The 21,869-nt window shown below is 41.3% G+C and overlaps 2 protein-coding genes and 1 long non-coding RNA gene across 6 annotated transcripts in view; 2 read left to right on the top strand and 1 right to left on the bottom strand.

The window, feature by feature from the left end:
- tmem201 (transmembrane protein 201) overlaps positions 1–11,485 on the top strand; it is a 30,484-nt gene extending 18,999 nt beyond the window's left edge. The window contains exons 6-7 of one of the 2 annotated variants that reach the window (XM_062965999.1): positions 1,638–1,844; positions 11,188–11,485. In XM_062965999.1, coding sequence (XP_062822069.1) covers positions 1,638–1,844; positions 11,188–11,485 — 505 coding nt within the window. Of the gene's footprint in view, positions 1–1,637; positions 6,657–11,187 lie in introns of those variants that run through there. The other variant, XM_062966000.1, reaches the window with a different exon arrangement.
- LOC103279284 (uncharacterized) overlaps positions 6,153–21,869 on the bottom strand; it is a 25,685-nt gene continuing 9,968 nt past the window's right edge. The window contains exons 1-3 of one of the 2 annotated variants that reach the window (XR_010001394.1): positions 14,074–14,342; positions 11,135–13,589; positions 6,153–7,261 (exon numbers count right to left, since the gene is read on the bottom strand). This is a non-coding gene — a long non-coding RNA (uncharacterized LOC103279284). Of the gene's footprint in view, positions 7,262–11,134; positions 13,590–14,073; positions 16,226–21,869 lie in introns of those variants that run through there. The other variant, XR_010001395.1, reaches the window with a different exon arrangement.
- On the top strand, positions 13,533–20,813 carry LOC100568054 (transmembrane protein 201). Of its 2 annotated transcripts, XM_008113627.3 has the most exons (4): positions 13,533–13,598; positions 14,650–14,928; positions 15,185–15,316; positions 16,596–20,813. In XM_008113627.3, the coding sequence occupies exons 1-4, from the start codon at positions 13,568–13,570 to the stop codon at positions 16,691–16,693; spliced, it is 540 nt and encodes a 179-aa protein (XP_008111834.2). In that variant the 5' UTR covers positions 13,533–13,567; the 3' UTR covers positions 16,694–20,813. The 2 variants fall into 2 exon arrangements, with proteins under 2 accessions (XP_008111834.2, XP_062822074.1); XM_062966004.1 differs by lacking the exon at positions 13,533–13,598 and having other exon boundaries at positions 14,514–14,928.

Genomic DNA, 21,869 nt, shown 5'->3' with positions numbered 1-21,869 from the left:
CGATAGCCACAGAAGGGATAGTCCAGGGTCGTAGTCAGTCAGTCAGTCCAGCGTCAATCCAGAGTAGGTAATTAATGTCCGTCAAAAAGACGACGGAGGTCCAAGCTATCAAGATTAAACACAAGTTGCACAGAAAAAACCCCACACAGTTCCTCCCGCCGTCTATGCCCAGTGTCCTTGGTAACTTACGTATCCAGCAACGAATCACACCCGTCTTCAGGAAATTCCCAACAAGAGCCCAAGCGTTCGTCCAGATTACCTTGCCCAACGCAATTAGCCATTGATCCTAAATCCCATTTTATCCCAGTTCATAACTCCTCATCGCTATCAGCTGCTATCCTAATTCCAGGTGCCTCATCATCATCATCCTCATCAGAGCTAAAACACCTTTGACCACGCCCCACAGCATCCCCAGCTGTGGATCCCGCTCCATCCCTCCAGCCCGTCCATGGGTCTGATCCTGCAACCCGCCAATTGTCTCCCATGCTATCATTGCCGGTGACACCCAAATCCTCCCTCACACGAGTCCACTCCATGTCATCCTCCTCTGAGCTAACCATCTCTTCCTCCATTCCCTCGGTAAAACCCTCAAATGAGTCTTCATCTGTTGGTTCTGCAAATAAGTCCCGGAGCCGTTTCCTTTCACGCTCCTCAAAAGAGTCTGACTCTCGAGGAGTCTTACGACCACGTCTCCTAGTACCGGAGCCAGAAGGCTCAACCATAACATAAATTTTCATTTTTTTAAAAAAATTCAACCATAAATGTGAATTCTTCTTTGTGGAAAAATAAGACATCCCCTGAAAATAAGACCTAGTGCATCTTTGGGAGCAAAAATTAATATAAGACACTGTCTTATTTTTGGGGAAACAGGGTATGTGTGTGTGTGTGTGTGTGTGTGTGTGTATGTATATATATATATATATAATTATCTATATACAGTAGAGTCTCACTTATCCAACACTCGCTTATCCAACATTCTGGATTATCCAACGCATTTTTGGAATCAATGTTTTCAATATATTGTGATATTTTGGTGCTAAATTCATAAATACAGTAATTACTACATAGCATTACTCCACATTGAACTACTTTTTCTGCCAAATTTGTTGTCTAACATGATGTTTTGGTGCTTCATTTGTAAAATCATAACCTAATTTGATGTTTAATAGGCTTTTCCTTAATGCCTCCTTATTATCCAACATATTCGCTTATCCAACATTCTGCCGGCCCGTTTATGTTGGATAAGTGAGACTCTACTGTATATAAAAGGGTAATGAAATTTCAGCCTAGGACAAAACAACAAAACTACATATCCCAGAAACACTAAACTTGGCAGCACAACCCCTCATTCATGCCTCTACATTCATACAACTAAAAGCTCCAGCTACTCCGAAAAACAGCCAGGCTTTGAGACTGCAAGGCTATTCACTGCTATTCCACCTGGCCAACAAAGGATTCCCATAAGCCACAGCAACGCGTGGCCGGGCAAAGCTAGTACAGTATATAATATTTCTATAATCAGTGACAACTGGAAGTCATCATCATGATCATCATCCTCAGTTTCATTTATTACCTGCTTCTCCTTCCAAATTTCCAAGGGTTCAATCCACTGACGTTCCTCTCTGGCTTTCCCGCAGGCTCCGCCGCATCGACGCCTTTGCCTCCGTGCTGTGGCTCCTGGTGATGGGCTTCCACCTGGCGGAGACCTACCTGCAGGCCGACCCGCCCACCTGGATGGACACCGCCAAGTTCGGCACCACCTCCCTCTGCTGCCTGGTGGGCTTTGCGGCAGCCGTGGCCACCCGGAAGCCGGCGGCAGGCCAGCGGAGACCACGGCCACGAAGGTCAGAGCCCGGGCCGTAGACCCTGGGGGGAGATAAGCAAGCCGGAAACACAAACCTCTGGCAGCTGCCTCTGGCGCTTCGCTCTAAAATGCTTATCCCGCATCTTCATTCTCTCCATTCTTTTAAATATATATATATCCCCACATCTTGCTCTGTATTGCATCTCTCCTCCATCTGGATTCTGCGGCGCAACAGGAGGCCCCATCTCTTGCCATTGACTTCTCGTTATCGCACAACTCCGTAGCTCCGTTTGCACTGTTATAGCGCTTCAACCCCTTTTCTACATCTGGCAGTGTATTGGGATTTATAGTTTTGGGGAGTGTCATTGTATACGGGAGCGGAGACCTAGTGTTGTTTTATTTTTGTCAATGGAAGTTCGCATTAGCCCCCCCCCCCCCCCCCCCCCCCCCCCCCCCCCCCGGAGAACGTTTGGCCGAAACCAGTTCGAAACTAGTTTCAGACTGGTTTCGTAGTGGCAGCTTCTCACTATTAGTCTAGTGTGTATTTTTATTTTATTTATTATTCTTATTACTATTGTTATTATTATTACAATTATTAATAGCCATTATTTATTAATAATAATAATCAATTTATAATAATATTTTAATGATTATTAATAATCAATGTTAAATATTAATGATAACTCTAAATAGTATAAATATTAAATATAATATCTAAGTTATTATATTTAATATTTATACTATTTAGAGTTATCATTAATATTTAACATTGATTATTAATAATCATTAAAATATTATAAATATTGTTAAATATTATTACATTATTAATTGACAGTTACTAATTAGCTTTGTTAGTTGTTATTATTAAATATTGCTAATTATTAAAATTATCAACAATTGATAATAATTATTATTATCAATAACATCTATTAATAAATAATATGTTGATTATTAATAATTGTTATGATTATTAATTATTGATTATTAAGTATCATTATTTAGTCAAGGGGTGAGAAGTTGGGGTTGGTTTAACATGAGCCCTAAAAATGTATCATCCCAGAGGGTCCTTCATTGGCAGGGTGTTGTCACGGTTAAAACCGGATCAGAACTGGATTAAATGTACAGTGTAGATGGCCTCAAGGGAATTAGTATTTTATTTTATTTTTTGAGTGCAGTGGGAATATGTTTATATTGACCCACACTTTGAAAAAATAATAACAGCACTGCACCATCAATAATGCAGTGGATGTAACAGTGAGATAATCTCTTAATTGCCTGCCCTTAATTAACAGCATGCTGCCGCTGTTTGTTCTCTTAACCTATCTTCTGATACAAGGAAAGCTTAATCCCTTAATTTCCATTGCAATTAGGGTGTGTGTGGTTTATTATTTTTTTTAGAGTAACCATATTACCTGAGGCTGTTGCCTATGTTATAAAAGCAATAATATCGGGAATCTTTCCCAAACTACATAGAAAGCCATGCATTCGCTATTCATGGTTGGGTTTGTGTTTTCCTAATAAGCGGTTGGAGTGGCTTGTTTGTACGTGTGTTTCTAACCGGAAATAAATGTTATTTTCCACCACAGAAAATAATAATTATCCTTGCATCCTCTGCTTGTGCGTGGGGTTTTGGTAGGGGATTAGCTGACACGAGAGGATTGGGAATGTTAATGTGTTTGGAGCGTAGTTCCCAGAATCCCCACGAGCCAGGAAGCGATGACTTCCAGGACTCTTTAATTCCTTCCTAGTGATTGCAAGTCCCATCACCCTTCATTATTGCATCAGTGGGGAGTTCTATTTGCAAATCCCACATATATCTCCATCCTTCCTTTAGAATAAAGCTTTCAGGTTAATTTAAATGTCATAGGGGTTTCTTATGGACTAGAAACTTGAAATAATGAATTTGATGTAATATTAGGTCAACCCCTAGGAGTCCTTGGCAGTTTATAGTGGAATCATGCTGTATTATTATGGTTAGCTTTGGGTTGCTTTGAGTATTCCAGGCTGTCTGGCTGTGTTCCAGAAGCATTCTCTCCTGACGTTTCGCCCACATCTATGTCAAGCATCCTCAGAGGTTGTGAGGTCTGTTGGAAACTAGGCAAGTGGGGTTTATATATCGGTGGAATAATGCCCAGGGTAGGAATCTGCTTGAGGCAAGTGTGAATGTTGTCATTGGCCACCTTGATTAGCATTGAAAGGCTTTGCAGCTTCCAAGCCTGGCTGCTTCCTCCCTGGGGAAAACCTTTGTTGGGAGGTGTTAGTTGGCCCTGATGGTTTCTTGTCTGGAATTCCCCTATTTTCTGAGTGTTGTTCTTTATTTACTTTGTTGAATGGCTTCAAAGCCTGGCTGCTTCCTGCCTGGGGGAATACTTTGTTGAAGTTGCAAGGCCATTCAATGCTAATCAAGCTGGCCAATGGCAACATTCACACTTGCCTCCAACAGACAAGAGTTCTTTCTCCCACCCTGGACATTATTCCACAGATATATAAACCCCACAGGCCGAGTTTCCAACAGACCTCACAACCTCTGAGGATGCCTGCCGTACATGTCGGTGAAACGTCAGGAGAGAATGCTTCTGTAACATACAGCCTAGAAAACTCACAGCAACCCAGTGATTCCAGCCATGAAAGCCTTCGACAACACATTGAAGTAGTATTTCTTATATTTACAGAGCCAGACATAACCAGAAAGGTACAAAACCTGAATGAAGCAGTTTGGGGGAGGAATCTTTCTCCTCCACCTTGATACACTTTACTCTATTATTATTATTATTATTATTATTATTATTATTATTATTATTATTATTATTATTAAATAAGTCCAAGTGTTTTGACCTGGAGAGCCCAAGTTTGCCCATGCCTGATTTAGTCACATTACCCAATGGCATAGGTACTTAATTGAAAGGGTATTATTATTATTATTATTATTATTATTATTATTTGAAACACAACAAGATGAGTCCACAGCAGACTCATTATTATTATTATTATTATTATTATTATTATTATTATTATTATTATTATTATTATTATTATTATTTTAATATGCATGGGTTTGGTGGCAATGGTAGTGACATTTTATTGCATTTTCCCTCTCCTCTTTCCCACAATATTTTCCATGTGTGTGTATGTGTGTATTTGGTTAACTCTTAATACACTGAAGTGAGTATCCTGCTTGTTTTGTTTTTTTGGAATGCAGCCTTGATATAAAATATTTGGTGTGTGTTTTGAACTGAAAGTTGGCAACAATGTATAAAAAGCATTTAGTCCAGGCATGGTTAGGAATTGTGGGAGTTGAAGTCCAAAACACCTGGAGGGCCCAAGTTTGCCCATGCCTGATTTAGTCACATTACCCAATGGCATAGGTAATTAATTGAAATATTATTATTATTATTTGAAACACAACAAGATGAGTCCACAGCAGACTCATTATTATTGTTATTATTATTATTATTACATTATGACACAGCAAACAAGATAGATATGCTGGATTTCATATTATTATTATTATTATTATTATTATTATTATTATTTCATTATTATTATTATTTCATTATTATTATTATTATTATTATTATTATTATTATTATTATTTCTTTCCTTGTGGTAATCAGTTGGGAGTAATTCAGCTGTTCGATGTTAGTTTTGAAAACTTTTGAATTGGAACCTAATGGAAGGAGAGAGTCAGAAACACTGGGATGTCTGTGATGGAGGCAAAACAGAAAATCTAGGGTGAAATTGTCCTCAAATGAAAGCCTTCCCTTGGGTGGTGGGCAGTGTGGAGTTTGTGCAGGACATTGGCAGGGCTCTTGGACATGTTCACGGCGCTCACGATAATCTGAAATGTCATTGGTGGGAGGGCCATTGGTGTCTCCTGAGTAGTGGGAGCTATAGCTATTTGTGGAAGAGGGAGCTTGTCTGTGTAAGTGGACACCCCAGCCACACACATACATACCCATTTCCACTTTTACTATGTGTATACAAACAAGTGGTGCCAAACTGGGCTAATTCCGCAGTGTAGATGCACCTAATTTTTGGAGATCGAGGATGATCACCATTTCCAGGCGGATATAATACCATCTTTCTTTCGACGCCTCAATTATTGACACTTAATTTTGACAGATCAAAATGAGAGCTGTGATAACACACTTTTCGATCCCTGGTCCGCTCTTCTTTGGCCTCGTTCTGCCTCTTCCTTATCTTTCTCACTCACTTGAGCACCATCTAGTGTTCGGTGTGAAAATTATCACCAATCACTCAAGTGCCATCTAGTGTTCGTTGTGAGGATTGCCACTGTCAATATGCTGAATATGGTTGAAAAGTGCAATCCGTAGATTGTACTTTTCAACCGTTTTTATATTTTGACCGTACCCTGGTCCCTAACCTTTTTGATCAGCAAAAAGCCGTGTATATAACAGAGAAAAGCGGATAGAATTACCAAGTTGATCCTGTCCTTAAAGGGAGTCTTCTTCCTTCCCCTTTCTCCCCACTTTGACCCCCACATTCTTTTTTTGCAGAAGGAATATATATTCGATTTTTGCAGATCTCCCCTTTGTCATCATGATTCTTTACACTTTGTAAGCACTTAACCACTGTGTAGTCCTGTACTACTCTCAGATACTCCAATGTGTGTCTTTATTTATGATTACTATATTATTATTATTATTATTATTATTATTATTATTATTATTATTATAAGGAATAAGCCTTCTTTAAAAATACTCTTTATTTTATATAGCATTAATTGTGCCTGATTGTCTAGTTAACACACTATATATATACATAATTGTTGTAAACACTACTCGAGCTGCCGAGTATAATAAAGGGCTCCTTAGCCGTACCACTTTTCAAACTGTGAGGGTTTATTTTTTGACTCGTTTGGCCTTTTTTTGGTTGTTTACTTGTTTGTTTGTTTATTTACAGTGTTTATATTCCGCCCCTCTATGTGGTAAACATTCAATGCCGTTTTTATACACAGCCAAGACAAAACAATTGAACATAGATAGAGGTATATAGGCTTTTCCCATCTTTGGCTTCTTGCAGTCTTGTGCTCGGTGCTATCACTCCATCTCCCTGTCGAAGAGCTTTGTTGGTAAAATTCCTCCTTTTCATTGAATTACCGGCATTTCCTTATGTGTGCCTTAAAATACCTCCCCACTTTTAAGCGGTACCTATTTATTTACTCACATTTTACTTTCGAACCGGTAGGGAGGCAGAAGCTGGTCTAAAGGTCAGGAGCTCACCCTGACCCAGGCTTTGAACTGTCAACCTCTCGACTGACAAGATTGATTGCAGCTGGTGGTTTTAAAAGAGTTAAGAACTGTGTTGTCAAAGGCTTTCATGGCCTGAATCACTGGGTTGCTGGGACTTTTCTGAGCTGTATGACCACGTTCCAGAAGCATTCTCTCCTGACGTTTCGCCCACATCTGTGGCAGGCATCCTCAGAGGTTGTGAGGTCTGTTGGAAACAAGACAAGGGGTTGATAAATATGTGGAAGGTCCAGGGTGGGAGAAAGATCAGTAAATAAAGAGCAACACGAGAAAACAGGCATTCCAGATAATAATGATAATACTCTCATAACACCCTCATTGAATCCTATACATTCGCCTCTATGGGATTCTGCTCACTTGTGTCAATGGGCAATCACTTAAGTATGCAGCAGGCTGATTAAAAGAGATAAGAATGGGCTATGGTAATTTATTATTTTATTATGACACAGCAAACAAGATAGACATGCTGGATTTCGTATCACAAAATCACAAGTCGAACACTTCCCGTGTCTAGGACTGTGTGATGCATTATAATAATAATTATTATTATTATTATTATTATTATTATTATTATTATTTTATTATGACACAGCAAATAAGATAGATATGCTGGATTTCGCATCACAAAATCACAAGTCGAACACTTCCCAAGTGTCTAGGACTGTGTGATGTATTTTCGGATGATGCGTGCAGATCCCAGTAGGGTGGCCTTTTGCAGTTGGCAGATCGTAATTTTGTCAATGTCTATTGTTTCCAAATGCCGGCTGAGATCTTTTGGCACGGCACCCAGTGTGCCCATCACCACCGGGACCACCTGCATTGGTTTCTGCCAGAGTCTTTGAAGTTCAATCTTGAGGTCCTGATAGCGGCTGAGTTTTCCCTGTTGTTTTTCGTCAATGCGACTGTCACCTGGGATGGTGACATCAATGATCCAAACCTTTTTCTTTTCCACAACTGTGATGTCTGGTGTGTTGTTGTTGTTATTATTATTATTATTGATGATTGTTATTTCTATTGATTATTCTTATGAATTATTTATTTTATTTATTTCTATTAATATTATTGTGAATTATTATTCATTATTATTTATTTTTCTTAGTGTATTTTAAGTACTTCATTTGCAAACATTTAAAAATATAGTTGCAGCTGTCCTTAATAATGGATCTTAGTGTTCTTTGACAGATGCTATGCAACTCTGTGGCTTATGCTTAGATGACGCCAGCTCCCATCATCCCTGTACATTTGCAATGCTGGCTATAATAATAATAATAATAATTTATTTATTTATTTATTTACAACATTTCTACCCCGCCCTTCTCACCCGAGGGGACTCATTGCGGCTTACAACAACTGGCAAAATTCAATGCCAAACAGATCAATAAAACAGCAACACATTTAAAACCATTAACAACTATTCATAAAATACAAGACATAAAATACATAAAATACATTAGTCAGCTAAAACATATAGTTACTTAAAACCACTTTTCCACAGAACCATTGCACATAAACCTAAATAATAATACATCACAGTCCTAAACACTTGGGAAGTGTTTGACTTGTGGTTTTGCGATACGAAATCCAGCATATCTATCTTGTTTGCTGTGTCATACAACGTCTGTGTGTCAATAACAACAATAATAATAATGCCTTATTTATAGACCACCCTATCTCCCCAAAGGGACTCAGGGTGGCTTTCAGCAAAGTAACACAAACTGGCAAACCTTCAATGCCGAAGGTTGAGAATTAGATTCATCCTGGACCAAAAAAATCCCCATAGAAACTTAGAAATGGCACATATACACCCACAATTTCAAAGCGAAGACACACAAAAACAACGACCTGAGACAATGAGTACATTCAGAGCTCAGAAAAATGACTTTTTTGCACTTTAAGTCCCATATTCCCCTATGGGACACCAAAGGAAACATTTCCCAACCCTCTTTCTGAGTCTTTCTAAGAATGACAAGGCAGATTGCATCGGCAAGCATTGGAAGGCGAGCTTTGTCAGCACAGGTTAGGTGGCCATCTTTTGGGAGGGTTTTCGTTGTGTCTTCCTGCAGGGCAGAATAGGGAGGATTCGAACTGAGGCCCTGAAAATGCTTTTTTGATCATTATACCACACTGTCGGGGTCAACATCTGCATCAGCCGCAAGAAAACCCATCCTTTTTTGGCTACAGAAATAATAAATCCAATACAGGAATTGTTTATATTTTCCCGCGAGCATCTTCCATTCATTCAGAATCTTGAAGAGGAGTAAAGCCCCCCTCCCTCTTTTCCCCTGGACCTTCTTAGCCAATCGGAGCCGGGCATGCAGATTAACCTGAGCAAGCAGCCAATCAGCAGCGAGGGAATGGAATGCTGAATTGGAGGGTCGTAACATTCCCACAAAAGAGTTCATTCATTGTTTTGATTCCGGTCCATAGAGACCCTTGAACGATCCTGGAATTCTTTTGTCCAGCTCAGTATTTAAAGTCCTAACAAGACCAAGCTCTCATCTCCATTCATTCACAATGGCAGGATCTTGATTAAGACTACACTTCCCATGATCCCCAAACAGGACCCCAGGCTAGGGAATTCTGGGAATTGTAGTCATGATCCTTCCTCATCAGTTGAAGGAAAAAAATCATTGGAGGAGCTAATAATAATAATAATTACTATTATTATTGACACAACGGCGTTGTATGACACAGCAAACAAGATAGACATGCTGGATTTCGTTTCACAAAACCACAAGTCGAACACTTCCCAAGTTCAACTATTATTATTATTATTATTATTGGGAAGTCTTCAACTTATGATTTTGTGGTACGAAATCCAGCATATATATTTCGTTTGCTGTGTCATACTGTGTCTTTGTGTCAATAATAATATAATAATATCTACCTCTCTTTGCAACATGGTTAATTATTTGGTGGGTCAGTCCCCTTGTTTTTGTTCTAATTCAGGAAATTATGACTTTTATGCATTTATTATTCTATTATTATTATTATTATTATTATTATTATTATTATTATTATTATTATTATTATTATTATACATCAGTACTTTTGGACCAAAGTAATGTTTTTCTCACCCCAAAAAAATGTACCCAGAAAACTGTGTATTCTGCAAAATATTACTTCAGTATTGTTTGGGTTGCTGTGAGCTTTCTGGGCTGTCTGTCCATGTTCCAGAAGCATTCTCTCCTGTCGTATACATGCATATCTACATGTCTGTTAGTCAATCAACCAGTTAATTATGACATTGAGTGCATATTAGCAGTAACTTAACTGAAAAAACATATTTATTTATTTATTTATTTGCGACATTTATATACAGTAGAGTCTCACTTATCCAACACTCGCTTATCCAACGTTCTGGATTATCCAACGCATTTTTGTAGTCAATGTTTTCAATATATCATGATACTTTGGTGCTAAATTCATAAATACAGTAATTACTACATAGCATTACTGCATATTGAACTACTTTTTCTGCCAAATTTGTTGTCTAACATGATGTTTTGGTGCTTCATTTGTAAAATCATAACCTAATTTGATGTTTAATAGGCTTTTCCTTAACGTCTCCTTATTATCCAACATATTCGCTTATCCAACATTCTGCCGGCCCGTTTATGTTGGATAAGTGAGACTCTACTGTACCGCCCTTCTCACCCCGACGGGGACTCAGGGCGGTTTACAAGTATATATACATACAATATATTATATTATACAACTATATCGCAATATTATTAGTAATATTGCATGTAATATAAATATACAATTATAATAGTCAATTATAATTATTATTACATTGTATTACATCATAATATTATTATTAATATTACATGTATATACAATGTATTATAGTATTAGTATAGTATAATATAATATCATCTTGCTATTTCTACATGTTATCCGCTATTTGCAGTTTAAGCTTTCTACTCATTAAAAAAAAGTAAGAGTTCACCATAACATTAAACGACGACAACACAAGACATATTACACACGACGACGTGTTGTTGTTATGATGATGATGTTTATTTATACACAAGGAGACTCAATATCAAATGCCTACCATCATGATGGCTCAGCGTCCATGCGAATGCCTTTCTTGCTTCTCGTTGACAGATATCTCTCCGGTGACCCGATCCCCATTCCGCTCGACGGTGGCGCAGAGCTCAGCTTCGTTTTCCCTCCGCCGTTGCCTTCTCCCACCGCCTTCTTCCCGGCCCGGCCCTGCGCTTTGCCCTTCGCCCCGCCGCTCTTCCGCTCCCCACGGCGGACCTCTTCCTCCTCTCTTCCGGGGCGCCTCAACCGGGCCCTGTCCTTGGGCACCACCCCGTCCCTGGCCAGGACCGGTAAGACACACGTGGATCTGTCCTCTTTGAGGACAAAGAGGACGGTCGACCCCTCTCAGCAACACTAGGTCTAAACTAGTGGTTCCCAAACTTATTTGGCCTACCGCCCCCTTTCCAGAAAAAAATATTACTCAGCATCCCCTGGAAATAGGGGCGTGGCTTAGAGGGGTGGGCGTGGCTCCTGCTCAAGAGGGCGGGGCTGAGCCTCTCCCCTAGTCCAAGATGCAGGCCTGGGAGGGGGAGGTGGGCGGAGCCACAAAGGGGCGGCCAGGACTGGGATGGGTGGAGTTACGAGCTCTGAGGCAGGGCTGAGCTTCTATTCCGGTCCTGCGGCGCCTGCCAGGACACAGGGCGGGGCCTCTTCCCAAGTGTTTGATGGGGCTGAACCTCTATACCCCGCCCCCGTGTTCGGTATACAGAGGCTCCGCGGAAGAGGCCCCGCCCCCACCCCAGCCCCGCCCTTTAGTCCTAAAAGGCCTCTCAGGAGAGGTATAGAGCAGGGGTCCCCAAACTAAGGCCCGGGGGCCAGATGCGGCCCTCCAAGGTCATTTATCTGGCCCCCGCCCTCAGTTTTATAATATAATATTTTTATATCAGTTTTAATAAAAGATATTCTATATACATATAATATTGATAATAATCCTATGTTATACAATATAATACTAATAGTAATACCATATAATAATATTAATTATATGTTATATATTACATATTATAGAATAGTATAGTGATATAGTTCAATATAGTAATATATAATGCTAATATTGTGTTATGCTAATAATATAATATATTGTATGTACATACAGCTGCTCTGAGTCCCCTTCGGGGTGAGAAGGGTGGGATATAAATGTAGTAAATAAATAATTAATTTTAGACTTAGGCTCGGCCAGAATCTGACATGACTTGAAGGCACACAACAACAACAACAATCCTAATTAACTTGACTATCTCATTGGCCAGTAGCAGGCCCACACTTTCCATTGAAATCCTAATAGGTTTATGTTGTTTAAAATTGTTTTCATTTTTAAATATTGTATTGTTCTTTCGTTGTTGTTGTTGTTGCACTACAAATAAGACATGTGCAGTATGCATAGGAATTCGTTTGTATTTTTTTCAAATGATAAATCGACCCCTCAACAGTCTGAAAGATTGTGGACCGGCCCTCTGCTTAAAAAGTTTGGGGACCCCTGGTATAGAGGCTCAGCCATGTCTCGGGCTCTTGGAAGGAGGCCCCGCCCCCTTCCCTAGCTCCACCCCCTGTGTCCCAACAAGCGCCTCAGGAAAGGTATAGATACTCAGCACTGTCTTGGGCTCTTGGGAAGCCACGCCCACTCCTCTAGCTCCGCCCCCTGTGTCCTAACAGGTGCCTCAGGGGCTCAGCCCTGTCTCCAACACTTGGGAAGAGGCCCCGCCCCCGTGTCCTAATACCGTGTTTCTCCAAAAATAAGACAGTGTCTTATATTAATTTTTGCTCCCAAAGATGCTGTAGGTCTTATTTTCAGGGGATGTCTTATTTTTCCATGAAGAATTCACATTTATTGTTGAACAAAAAAATGAACATTTATTATATACTGTACAGTAGTTGTCATCACAAACCAGCGTAACCAGACAAATTGTGAATCCTATCAAGAATTTCTTGTTACTACCATTATTTCCATGTACAACACTCTATGGTACGTACATTTACCGATCCTGCATGCTCTGGTGTTCTGTTTGGCGGACATGCTTCCAAACAAAACCTTTGCTAGGTCTTACTTTTGGGGGAGGCCTTATATTTAGCAATTCAGCAAAACTTCTACTAGGTCTTATTTTCTGGGGATGTCTTATTTTAGGGGAAACAGGGTAGGTGCCATCACCGCCCCCTGGATCGCTCCAGCGCCCACCAGGGGGCAGTAGCGCCCCACTTTGGGAATCACTTGTCTAAACTTTAGGGCAGAAAGCTGAGGAAAGGACCTCAAAGGGCTGCGTACGGTCCGCAGGCCGGGGTCTACGTCCTCCAACGCGGTTCGATAGTTATTTCCCAGCCAACGTTGACTGTTAGAGTTAGAAATAAGACTTATATATCTATACAGAGAGATCTAATTATTTTAATTTATTTTTATTGTAAAGATTCGGGATACTTGTTCAGCGGAAGCCGCCCCCCTTCGCAGATGTCCTTCTCCAAGGAATCACCTACATCAGGTAAGAAAAAGGAAACAAAGTATTTAGATATTATTATTAGTAGTAGTAGCAGTAATAGTAGTAATAATAATAAAATCAGAAACTCCTCAAAACACAGCATACAAAGAATCAGTACAAGAAAACCGCACTACAAACTAGAGCTGACATCTGGCACAACAAAACATTGCACGGAAAGTTCCTTGACAAAATTGAAGGAAAAGCTGATAAGGAGAAGACCTGGCTCTGGCTCACGAATGGGGCCCTGAAGAAGGAGACAGAAGGCCTGATCCTTGCAGCCCAGGAGCAAGCCATCAGGACAAAGGCAATCAAGGCCAAGATCAAAAAATCAGCTGATGACCCAAAATGCAGACTGTGCAAGGAAACTGACGAAACCATTGATCATCTCCTCAGCTGCTGTAAGAAAATATATATGTAAGAAAATAATAATAATAATAATAATAATAATAATAATAATAATAATAATAATAATAAAGACCTGGCTATGGCTCACGAATGGGGCCCTGAAGAAGGAGACAGAAGGCCTGATCCTTGCAGCCTAGGAGCAAGACATCAGAACAAAGGCAATTCAGGCCAAGATCGAAAAATCAGCTGATGACCCAAAATGCAGACTGTGCAAGGAAACCGACGAAACCATTGATCATCTCCTCAGCTGCTGTAAGAAAATATATATGTAAGAAAATAATAATAATAATAATAATAATAATAATAATAATAATAATAATAATAATAATAAAAACCTGGCTATGGCTCACGAATGGGGCCCTGAAGAAGGAGACAGAAGGCCTGATCCTTGCAGCCCAGGAGCAAGCCATCAGGACAAAGGCAATTCAGGCCAAGATCGAAAAATCAGCTGATGACCCAAAATGCAGACTGTGCAAGGAAGCTGACGAAACCATTGGGCAATGCTAGTTTGTAATGAAGCAACGTTTGTGCATGTTGAACCATTGGGAAGCAAAGGTGTCACTGTCTCAGCCACATACATGGAACAGTTGTGGGGCATTTCCAATTTCTAAGTCAAGGACACTCATCCAGTTTTCTCTCTCTTTGCCAGAATACTTCTCGCTCCTCTCCGGGAGCTGCCTCCCTTCCCCGGTGCCGTCGCCCGCCCCATCCGTGGCCGGTTCCGTGGCCTCGAGTTCGGGTTCCTTGCGCTACCGCCGACCACTCATCAGCCCGGCCCGGCTCAACTTGAAGGGCCAGCGGCTGATGCTCTTCTCGGCCCAAAACGGGGTCCCCTCCGGCGAGGACTTCGCCCCCTCGGAAAGCCACGGCTTCGCCTCCGACGTGCCCGCTTTCCCCAAGAGGAACCATATTGAGAGAGAAATGCATGGTAGATACATCTCCGTGGTCCTCAAATTTCAAATTTGGGCCCTCCAGGTGTTTTGGACTCCAACTCCCACCATTCCTAACAGCCTCAGGCCCTTTCCTTTTCACCCCCAGCCGCTTAAGCGGCTGGGGGTGAAAAGGAAGGGGCCTGAGGCTGTTAGGAATGGTGGGAGTTGGAGTCCAAAACACCCGGAGGGCCCAGGTTTGCCCATTGATGCAGCCTGGAAAACATATCCCTGCAAACCGTTCTCTGTCCGCAGATACCAGGGCGGTCCTCGAGGCGGGCAGCCTTTGCAGCGAGGGCTCCGCGAAGAAGACGGACAACTCCTCGCACGGTTCCAGCTGCGTGGTGGACACCACGACCAACGGGGAGGAGAGTCCCGGCTGGAAGGGTGAGTGCCAAAATCGTAACATCCTCGGGCACTTAAATGCCTTGATTCGATGGACATTCCTGGACTAGGAAGCTTTACTTGTGGAATAATGTCCAGGGTGGGAGAAAGAACTCTTTTGTCTGTTTGAGGCAAGTGTGAATGTTGCCATTGGCCAGCTTGATCAGCATTGAATAGCCTTGCAGCTTCAAAGCTTTGCTGCTTCCTGCCCAAGGGCATCCTTTGTTGGGAGGTGTTAGCTGGCCCTGATTGTTTCCTGTCTGGAATTCCCCTATTTTAGTGTTGTTCTTGAGTGTTGTTCTTAATTTACTATCCTGATTTTAGATTTTTTTAAAAATACTGGTAGCCAGATTTTGTTCATTTTCATGGTTTCCTCCTTTCTGTTGAAATTGTCCACTTGTTTATGAATTTCTATGGCTTCTCTGTGTAGTGTGACATGGTGGTTGTGAGAGTGGTCTAGCATTTCTGTGTTCTCAGATGGTATGCTGCGTCCTGGTTGGTTCATTAATTGCCCACCTTGATTAGCATTGAACAGCCTTGCAGCTTTAAAGCCTGGTTGTTTCCTGCCCGAGGGCATCCTTTGTTGGGAGGTGTTAGCTGGCCCTGATTGTTTCCTGTCTGGAATTCCCCTGTTTTCTGAGTGTTGTTCTTTATTTACTGTCCTCATTCTAGAGTTATTTAATAGTAGTAGCTAGATTTTGTTCCTTTTCATGGTTTCCTCCTTTCTGTCGACATTGTCCACATGCTTGTGGATTTCAATAGCTTCTCTGTGTTGTCTGACATGGTGGTTGTGAGAGTGGTCCAGCATTTCTGTGTTCTCAAATAGTATGCTGTGTCCAGATTGGTTCATCAGTTGGCCAGTTTGATTAGCATTTAATGGCCTTGCAGCTTCAAAGCCTGGCTGCTTCCTGCCTGGGGGGAATAATAATAATAATAATAATAATAATAATAATAATAATAATAAATAAATAAATAAAACTTTATTTTTGTATCCCGCCCCATCTCCCCGAAGGGACTCGGGTGGCTCACATGGGGACCAAGTCCAAATACAGCATAAAATACAATATCAAAATGCATTTAAAATATTTAAACATAAAGAATACAATAAAAACATACTCAACCAACCAGGGAATCCTTTGTTGGGGGGTGTTAGCTGGCCCTGATTGTTTCCTGACTGGAATTCCCCAGCTTTCTGAGTGTTGCTCTTTATTCACTGTCCTGATTTCAGCTTTGGCTTTTTCTTGTAGTCTAATTCTTTCTCTCTGTTTTGGTTTCGACGAAGGTCGCGTCGGCTGCTGGTCTGTCCGGGGCCTCCTCGCCGTGAGCCTGACCCTCAACGCCGTCTTCACCTCGGCCTTCCTCTACCGAAGCCTGCGGTGAGAGACAAGATCCGCGTCCTTCCTCTCTCTCCTCGCTTGCAGCCGGTGCCACGTTTCCTCCGATGGGCAGGAAGGAGTCCGACGGCGGACGAAAAATACAGACTCGGGGAGGAGAGCGGACATCTGGCCGACGGCCACTACGACGCTTCACACCTTTCCTTCTTTTGTAGGCATTTAATGGACCTCAAAAACGTGGGAGTCCGCCCCCATTGGGTTCCCTCTCTCGAGGACGACAAACAATCCATTTTGGGATTCTCGCTTGAACCTGGCTGGTAGCTCATTCCTCCCCATCTGGCTGGAGCCACTTTTCCGGTGCTGAAGTTTGTCAGAACTTGTTTTTTTTTCCCTTAGTCAATTGTTTTTAATTTTAATTATCCAATCCCGCAGCCGTGTTCTGCCTTAGAAAGGGGCACCGCTTCTACTGTAACGATACAAGCCCCGACAACTGGCGCTGGGCTGCGTCGGCGTGGCTTTCGGAGACATTACCTGTCGATACATACGTGCTGCTGTACTGCAAATGCTGCAATTGATTGCGGGGAAGCGGCTCTTCGTATGTTGTTTCGGTGGCGATTGTACCACCCAAGAGACCTCGTCTCATCCTTGCAATGTCTCTAAACAAGGCATGGACAAACTTTATGAATCCTGGGCCCATAACCCAGGCGTGGGTCACCTCGTGCTCTTCCTCCAAGTGTTTTGGGCTTCGACTCCCACCATTCCCAACAGCCTCAGTCCCCTTTCCTTTCCCTCTCAGCCACTTAAACGAACTTTATGAATCCTGGGCCCATAACCCAGTTGTGGGTCAACTTCGGCCCTCTCTCCAGGTATTTTGGACTTCAACTCCCACACTTCCCAACACCTTCGGTCCCCTTTCTTTTCCCTCTTAGCCACTTAAACAAACTTTACGGAACCTGGGCCCATAACCTAGTGTCGGCTCAACTTCTGCGCTTCCTCCAGGTGTTTTGGACTTCAACTCCCATCATTCCTAACAGCCTCAGGCCCCTTCCTTTTTCCCCTCAGGAAAGGGCCTGAGGCTGTTTGGAACATGGGAGTTCGATTCCCATAACCAATACGTAGACGATGCTAAGACTTCGCCTGGTGTATTGTTTCCCTGATTTTCCCCGCTTCGGAACCTAAGCACTATCCTGTACTCCCCACTAGACTTCTGCTTACTCCGTCTGTCTGTCTACACCAGTGGTTCTCAACCTGTGGGTCCCCAGATGTTTTAACCTCCAACTCCCAGAAATCCTAACAGCTGGTAAACTGGCTGAGATTTCTGGGAGTTGTAGGCCAAAAACATCTGGGGACCCCAGGCTGAGAACCACTGATCTATCTGAACTTATCCATCTGAACTATCTACTCCTATCTATCAGATAGATCAGATGATGTATCTATTTGATCTATCTAAACACTTCTCTAGCCATCTATTAGAACTGTCTATCTGAATTATCTGATCTGTCTATCTAAACTGTGTATCTATCTGATCTATCTATCTGAACTATCTACTCTGATCTATCTATCTGATTTAACTAGTTATCTGAACTCTCTATCAGAGCTATCTATCTATCTGAACTATCTGAACTTATTTATCTATCTGAACTATCTACTCTGATCTATCTTATCTATCTATCTATTTGATCTCCATCTATCCATCTGAACTATCTGTCTATCTGATCTATTTACCTATCTGAACTATCTATCTGAACTTATTTATCTATCTGAACTATCTACTCTGATCTATCTTATCTATCTATCTATCTATCTATCTATCTATCTATCTATCTATCTATCTATCTATCTATCTAAACTATGTGTTTGATCTCCATCCATCCATCTGAACTATCTTGTCTATCTGATCTATCTATCTGAACTATGATCTATCTTATCTATCTATCTATCTGAACTATCTATCTGAACTTATTTATCTATCTGAACTATCTACTCTGATCTATCTATCTATTTTAACTATCTATTTGATCTCCATCCATCCATCTGAACTATCTTGTCTGCCTATCTGAACTATCTATCTGAACTATCTGATCTATCTATCTATCTATCTTAACTATCTGTTTGATCTCCATCCATCTATCTGAACTATCTGTCTAACTGATCTATCTATCTATCTGAACTATCTACTCTGATCTATCTATCTATCTATCTATCTATCTATCTATCTATCTATCTATCTATCTATCTATCTGACCTCCATCCATCCATCTGAACTATCTTGTCTATCTGATCTATCTATCTGAACTATCTACTCCTATCTATCTATCTATCTATCTATCTATCTATCTATCTATCTTAACTATCTATTTGATCTCCATCCATCCATCTGAACTATCTTGTCTGTCTATCTGAACTATCTATCTGAGCTATCTACTCTGATCTATCTATCTTAACTATGTGTTTGATCTCCATCCATCCATCTGAACTATGTTTGTCTATCTGATCTATCTACCTATCTGAACTATCTACTCTGATCTATCTATCTATCTATTTTAACTATCTATTTGATCTCCATCCATCCATCTGAACTATCTTGTCTATCTGATCTATCTATCTGAACTATCTACTCTGATCTATCTTATCTATCTATCTATCTATCTATCTATCTATCTATCTATCTATCTATTTGATCTCCATCCATCCATCTGAACTATGTTTGTCTATCTGATCTATCTACCTATCTGAACTATCTATCTGAACTTATTTATCTATCTGAACTATCTAGTCTGATCTATCTTATCTATCTATCTATCTATTTGATCTCCATCCATCCATCTGAACTAGCTTGTCTATCTGATCTATCTGAACTATCTACTCTGATCTATCTGTCTGTCTGAACTATCTGCCTGTCTATCTGATCTATCTATCTGAACATATCTATCTCAGTGGTTCCCAACCTTTGGGCCTCCAGGTGTTTTGGACTTCAGCTCCCACAATTCCTAACAGCTGGTAAGCTGGCTGGGAGTTGAAGTCCAAAACACCTGGAGGCCCAAAGGTTGGGAACCACTGATCTGCACTATCTACTCTCATCAATCTGACCTACCTATTTGATTTATTTATCTTCACTATCTCTCTGAACTCCATCCATCCATCAATTCATCCATCACTCTCTATCCATCTTTTTTATTTCCGTCGTAACCAATTCTCCCTCGTCTGCACAAATGTATTTCCTCTGCAACAACCTCCACCACACACATCTCACACCTTTTCCTTGATTTGTGGTCCTTGCTTTCAAATCCCTGGGTGCTCCTGTATCTTTTTTGAGGCGTTTGGGAGAGATGCTTTGCTCTCCACGCCATGTTTACACCTCTTTTTGGAGCCCAAACGTGGGTGATCAAAATCTTCCAAGCTGCCTCTAATTGTTGTTATTATTATTTTTGGATGGAACTAGCAAAACATATCTGTCTAACTCATGTGGTGCTCTCTATCATCGGATAAAAAAAGTGCTTCTAGGGAACGGTGCTAGAACACGGATTTGCTGCAAAGCCTTTATCTGAACCAGGCGAAGGCATGTCCTAAGCGTCACTCGACGGTGTCTTCACTTCTTGGTACCTTAATGCAGTTTATGACACATTGCTTCAAAAAAAACGGGGGAGTAAACCCACCTTTTTCTGGGAGACACCGGAATCGAAACAACCAGACTAAACTTTGGTTTCAAATGCGTCTCTTTTATATTCTCGCATCCATCGGCCTTGCAACTTTTCGTGCATCAAAGATATCGGATACTTCAAAGATAGCGATTTTCCTTATACTGTACCAACTCCATGAGGACTTGCTCCTTGAATGTACAAGCAACCGCCTTCAGGAATGACTCTTGATCTGCATAAAATACACTGTGTCCTGCGAGGCTTGAATTTTAGGGTCGGGGGGGATTAATTGCATTCATTCTTGGGTTGTGGAGGAGGGCAAAATAGTATTTTCTTTTCCCCCTTTCGTACTTTGCAACTGCGGGGTGGGAAAGTTAACTCTTTTGATGAGAAAATGGTGGGGTTTTTTGTTGTTGTCGTTCTCCTTTGCCCCGTTTCCTCCACAAAAGGTTTATGTTCTGTGTTTTGAGAGGTTATTTTTCATTATTAAAAAAGAAAAGACGAATAAATAGTTGGAACTCTCGACAACGATGGCATGTTGAGTATTTGTGCCAAGTCTGGTCCAGACCCATCATTGTTTGGAGTCCACAGTGCTCTCTGGATGTTGGTGAACTACAACTCCAAAACTCAAGATCAGGGGTCCCCAAACTTTAAACAGGGGGCCAGTTCACGATCCTTCAGACCGTTGGAGGGCCGGACTATAGTTGGCCACCGAGCAATAATAATTAATAACAACAACAACAACAACAATAAAAAAGATGGTTGGAAGAGACCCTTTGGCCCATTGAGTCCAACCTCCTGCCTTTGTGCACCAAAAGCACAAGCAAAGCACCCCTGACAGATGGCCACCCAGCCTCAATGTTAATACTAATATAATAATAATAATAATAATAATAATAATAATAATAATAATAAAGAGGGTTGGAAGAGACCCTTTGGGCCATTTAGTCCAATCCCCTTCTGCCTTTGTGCATCAAAAGCGCAAGCAAAGCACCCCTGACAGATGGCCACCCAGCCTCAATGCTAATAATAATCATAATCATAATCATAATAATAAGGGTTGTAAGAGAAGAAGAGACCCCTTGGGTCATTTATCCCAACCCCCTTCGCCGTGGGGGCCGGATAAATGTCTTCGATTATTTATTTATTTATTTATTTATTTACAGCATTTATATTCCGCCCTTCTTTCTCACCCCGAAGGGGACTCAGGGCGGATCACATTACACATATAGGCAAACATTTAATGCCTTTTAACATAGAACGAAGACAAGACAAACATAGGCTCCGAGCGGGCCTCGAACTCATGACCTGAGTGATTCATTGCAGTGATTCATTGCATCTGCTCTCCAGCCTGCGCCACAGCCCGAGCCCCCGGGCCTTAGTTTGGGGACCCCTGCTCAAGATCAATGCCTACCAAACCGTTCTAGTATTTTCTGTTGGACATGAAAGTACTGTATGCCAAGTTTGGTACAATTCCATCGTTGGTGGAGTTCAGATTGCTCTTTGATGGCAGGTGAACTATAAATCCCAGCAACTACAACTCCCAAATGTCAAGGTCTATTTCCCCCAAACTCCACCAGTATT

Source organism: Anolis carolinensis, unplaced genomic scaffold, assembly GCF_035594765.1.
Source record: "Anolis carolinensis isolate JA03-04 unplaced genomic scaffold, rAnoCar3.1.pri scaffold_15, whole genome shotgun sequence".
In the NCBI taxonomy this organism is placed as follows: Eukaryota; Metazoa; Chordata; class Lepidosauria; order Squamata; family Dactyloidae; genus Anolis; species Anolis carolinensis.
Note: the sequence above shows the minus strand (reverse complement) of the source record. Positions and strands in the feature narration are given on the sequence as shown.

Coding starts and splice junctions, on each gene's coding strand:
- LOC100568054 (XM_062966004.1), top strand. CDS start 14,514: ATGAAGCAACGTTTGTGCATGTTGAACCATTGGGAAGCAAAGGTGTCA. Junction 14,929..15,184: donor TATTGAGAGAGAAATGCATG/GTAGATACATCT, acceptor CTCTGTCCGCAG/ATACCAGGGCGGTCCTCGAG. Junction 15,317..16,595: donor GGAGAGTCCCGGCTGGAAGG/GTGAGTGCCAAA, acceptor GTTTCGACGAAG/GTCGCGTCGGCTGCTGGTCT.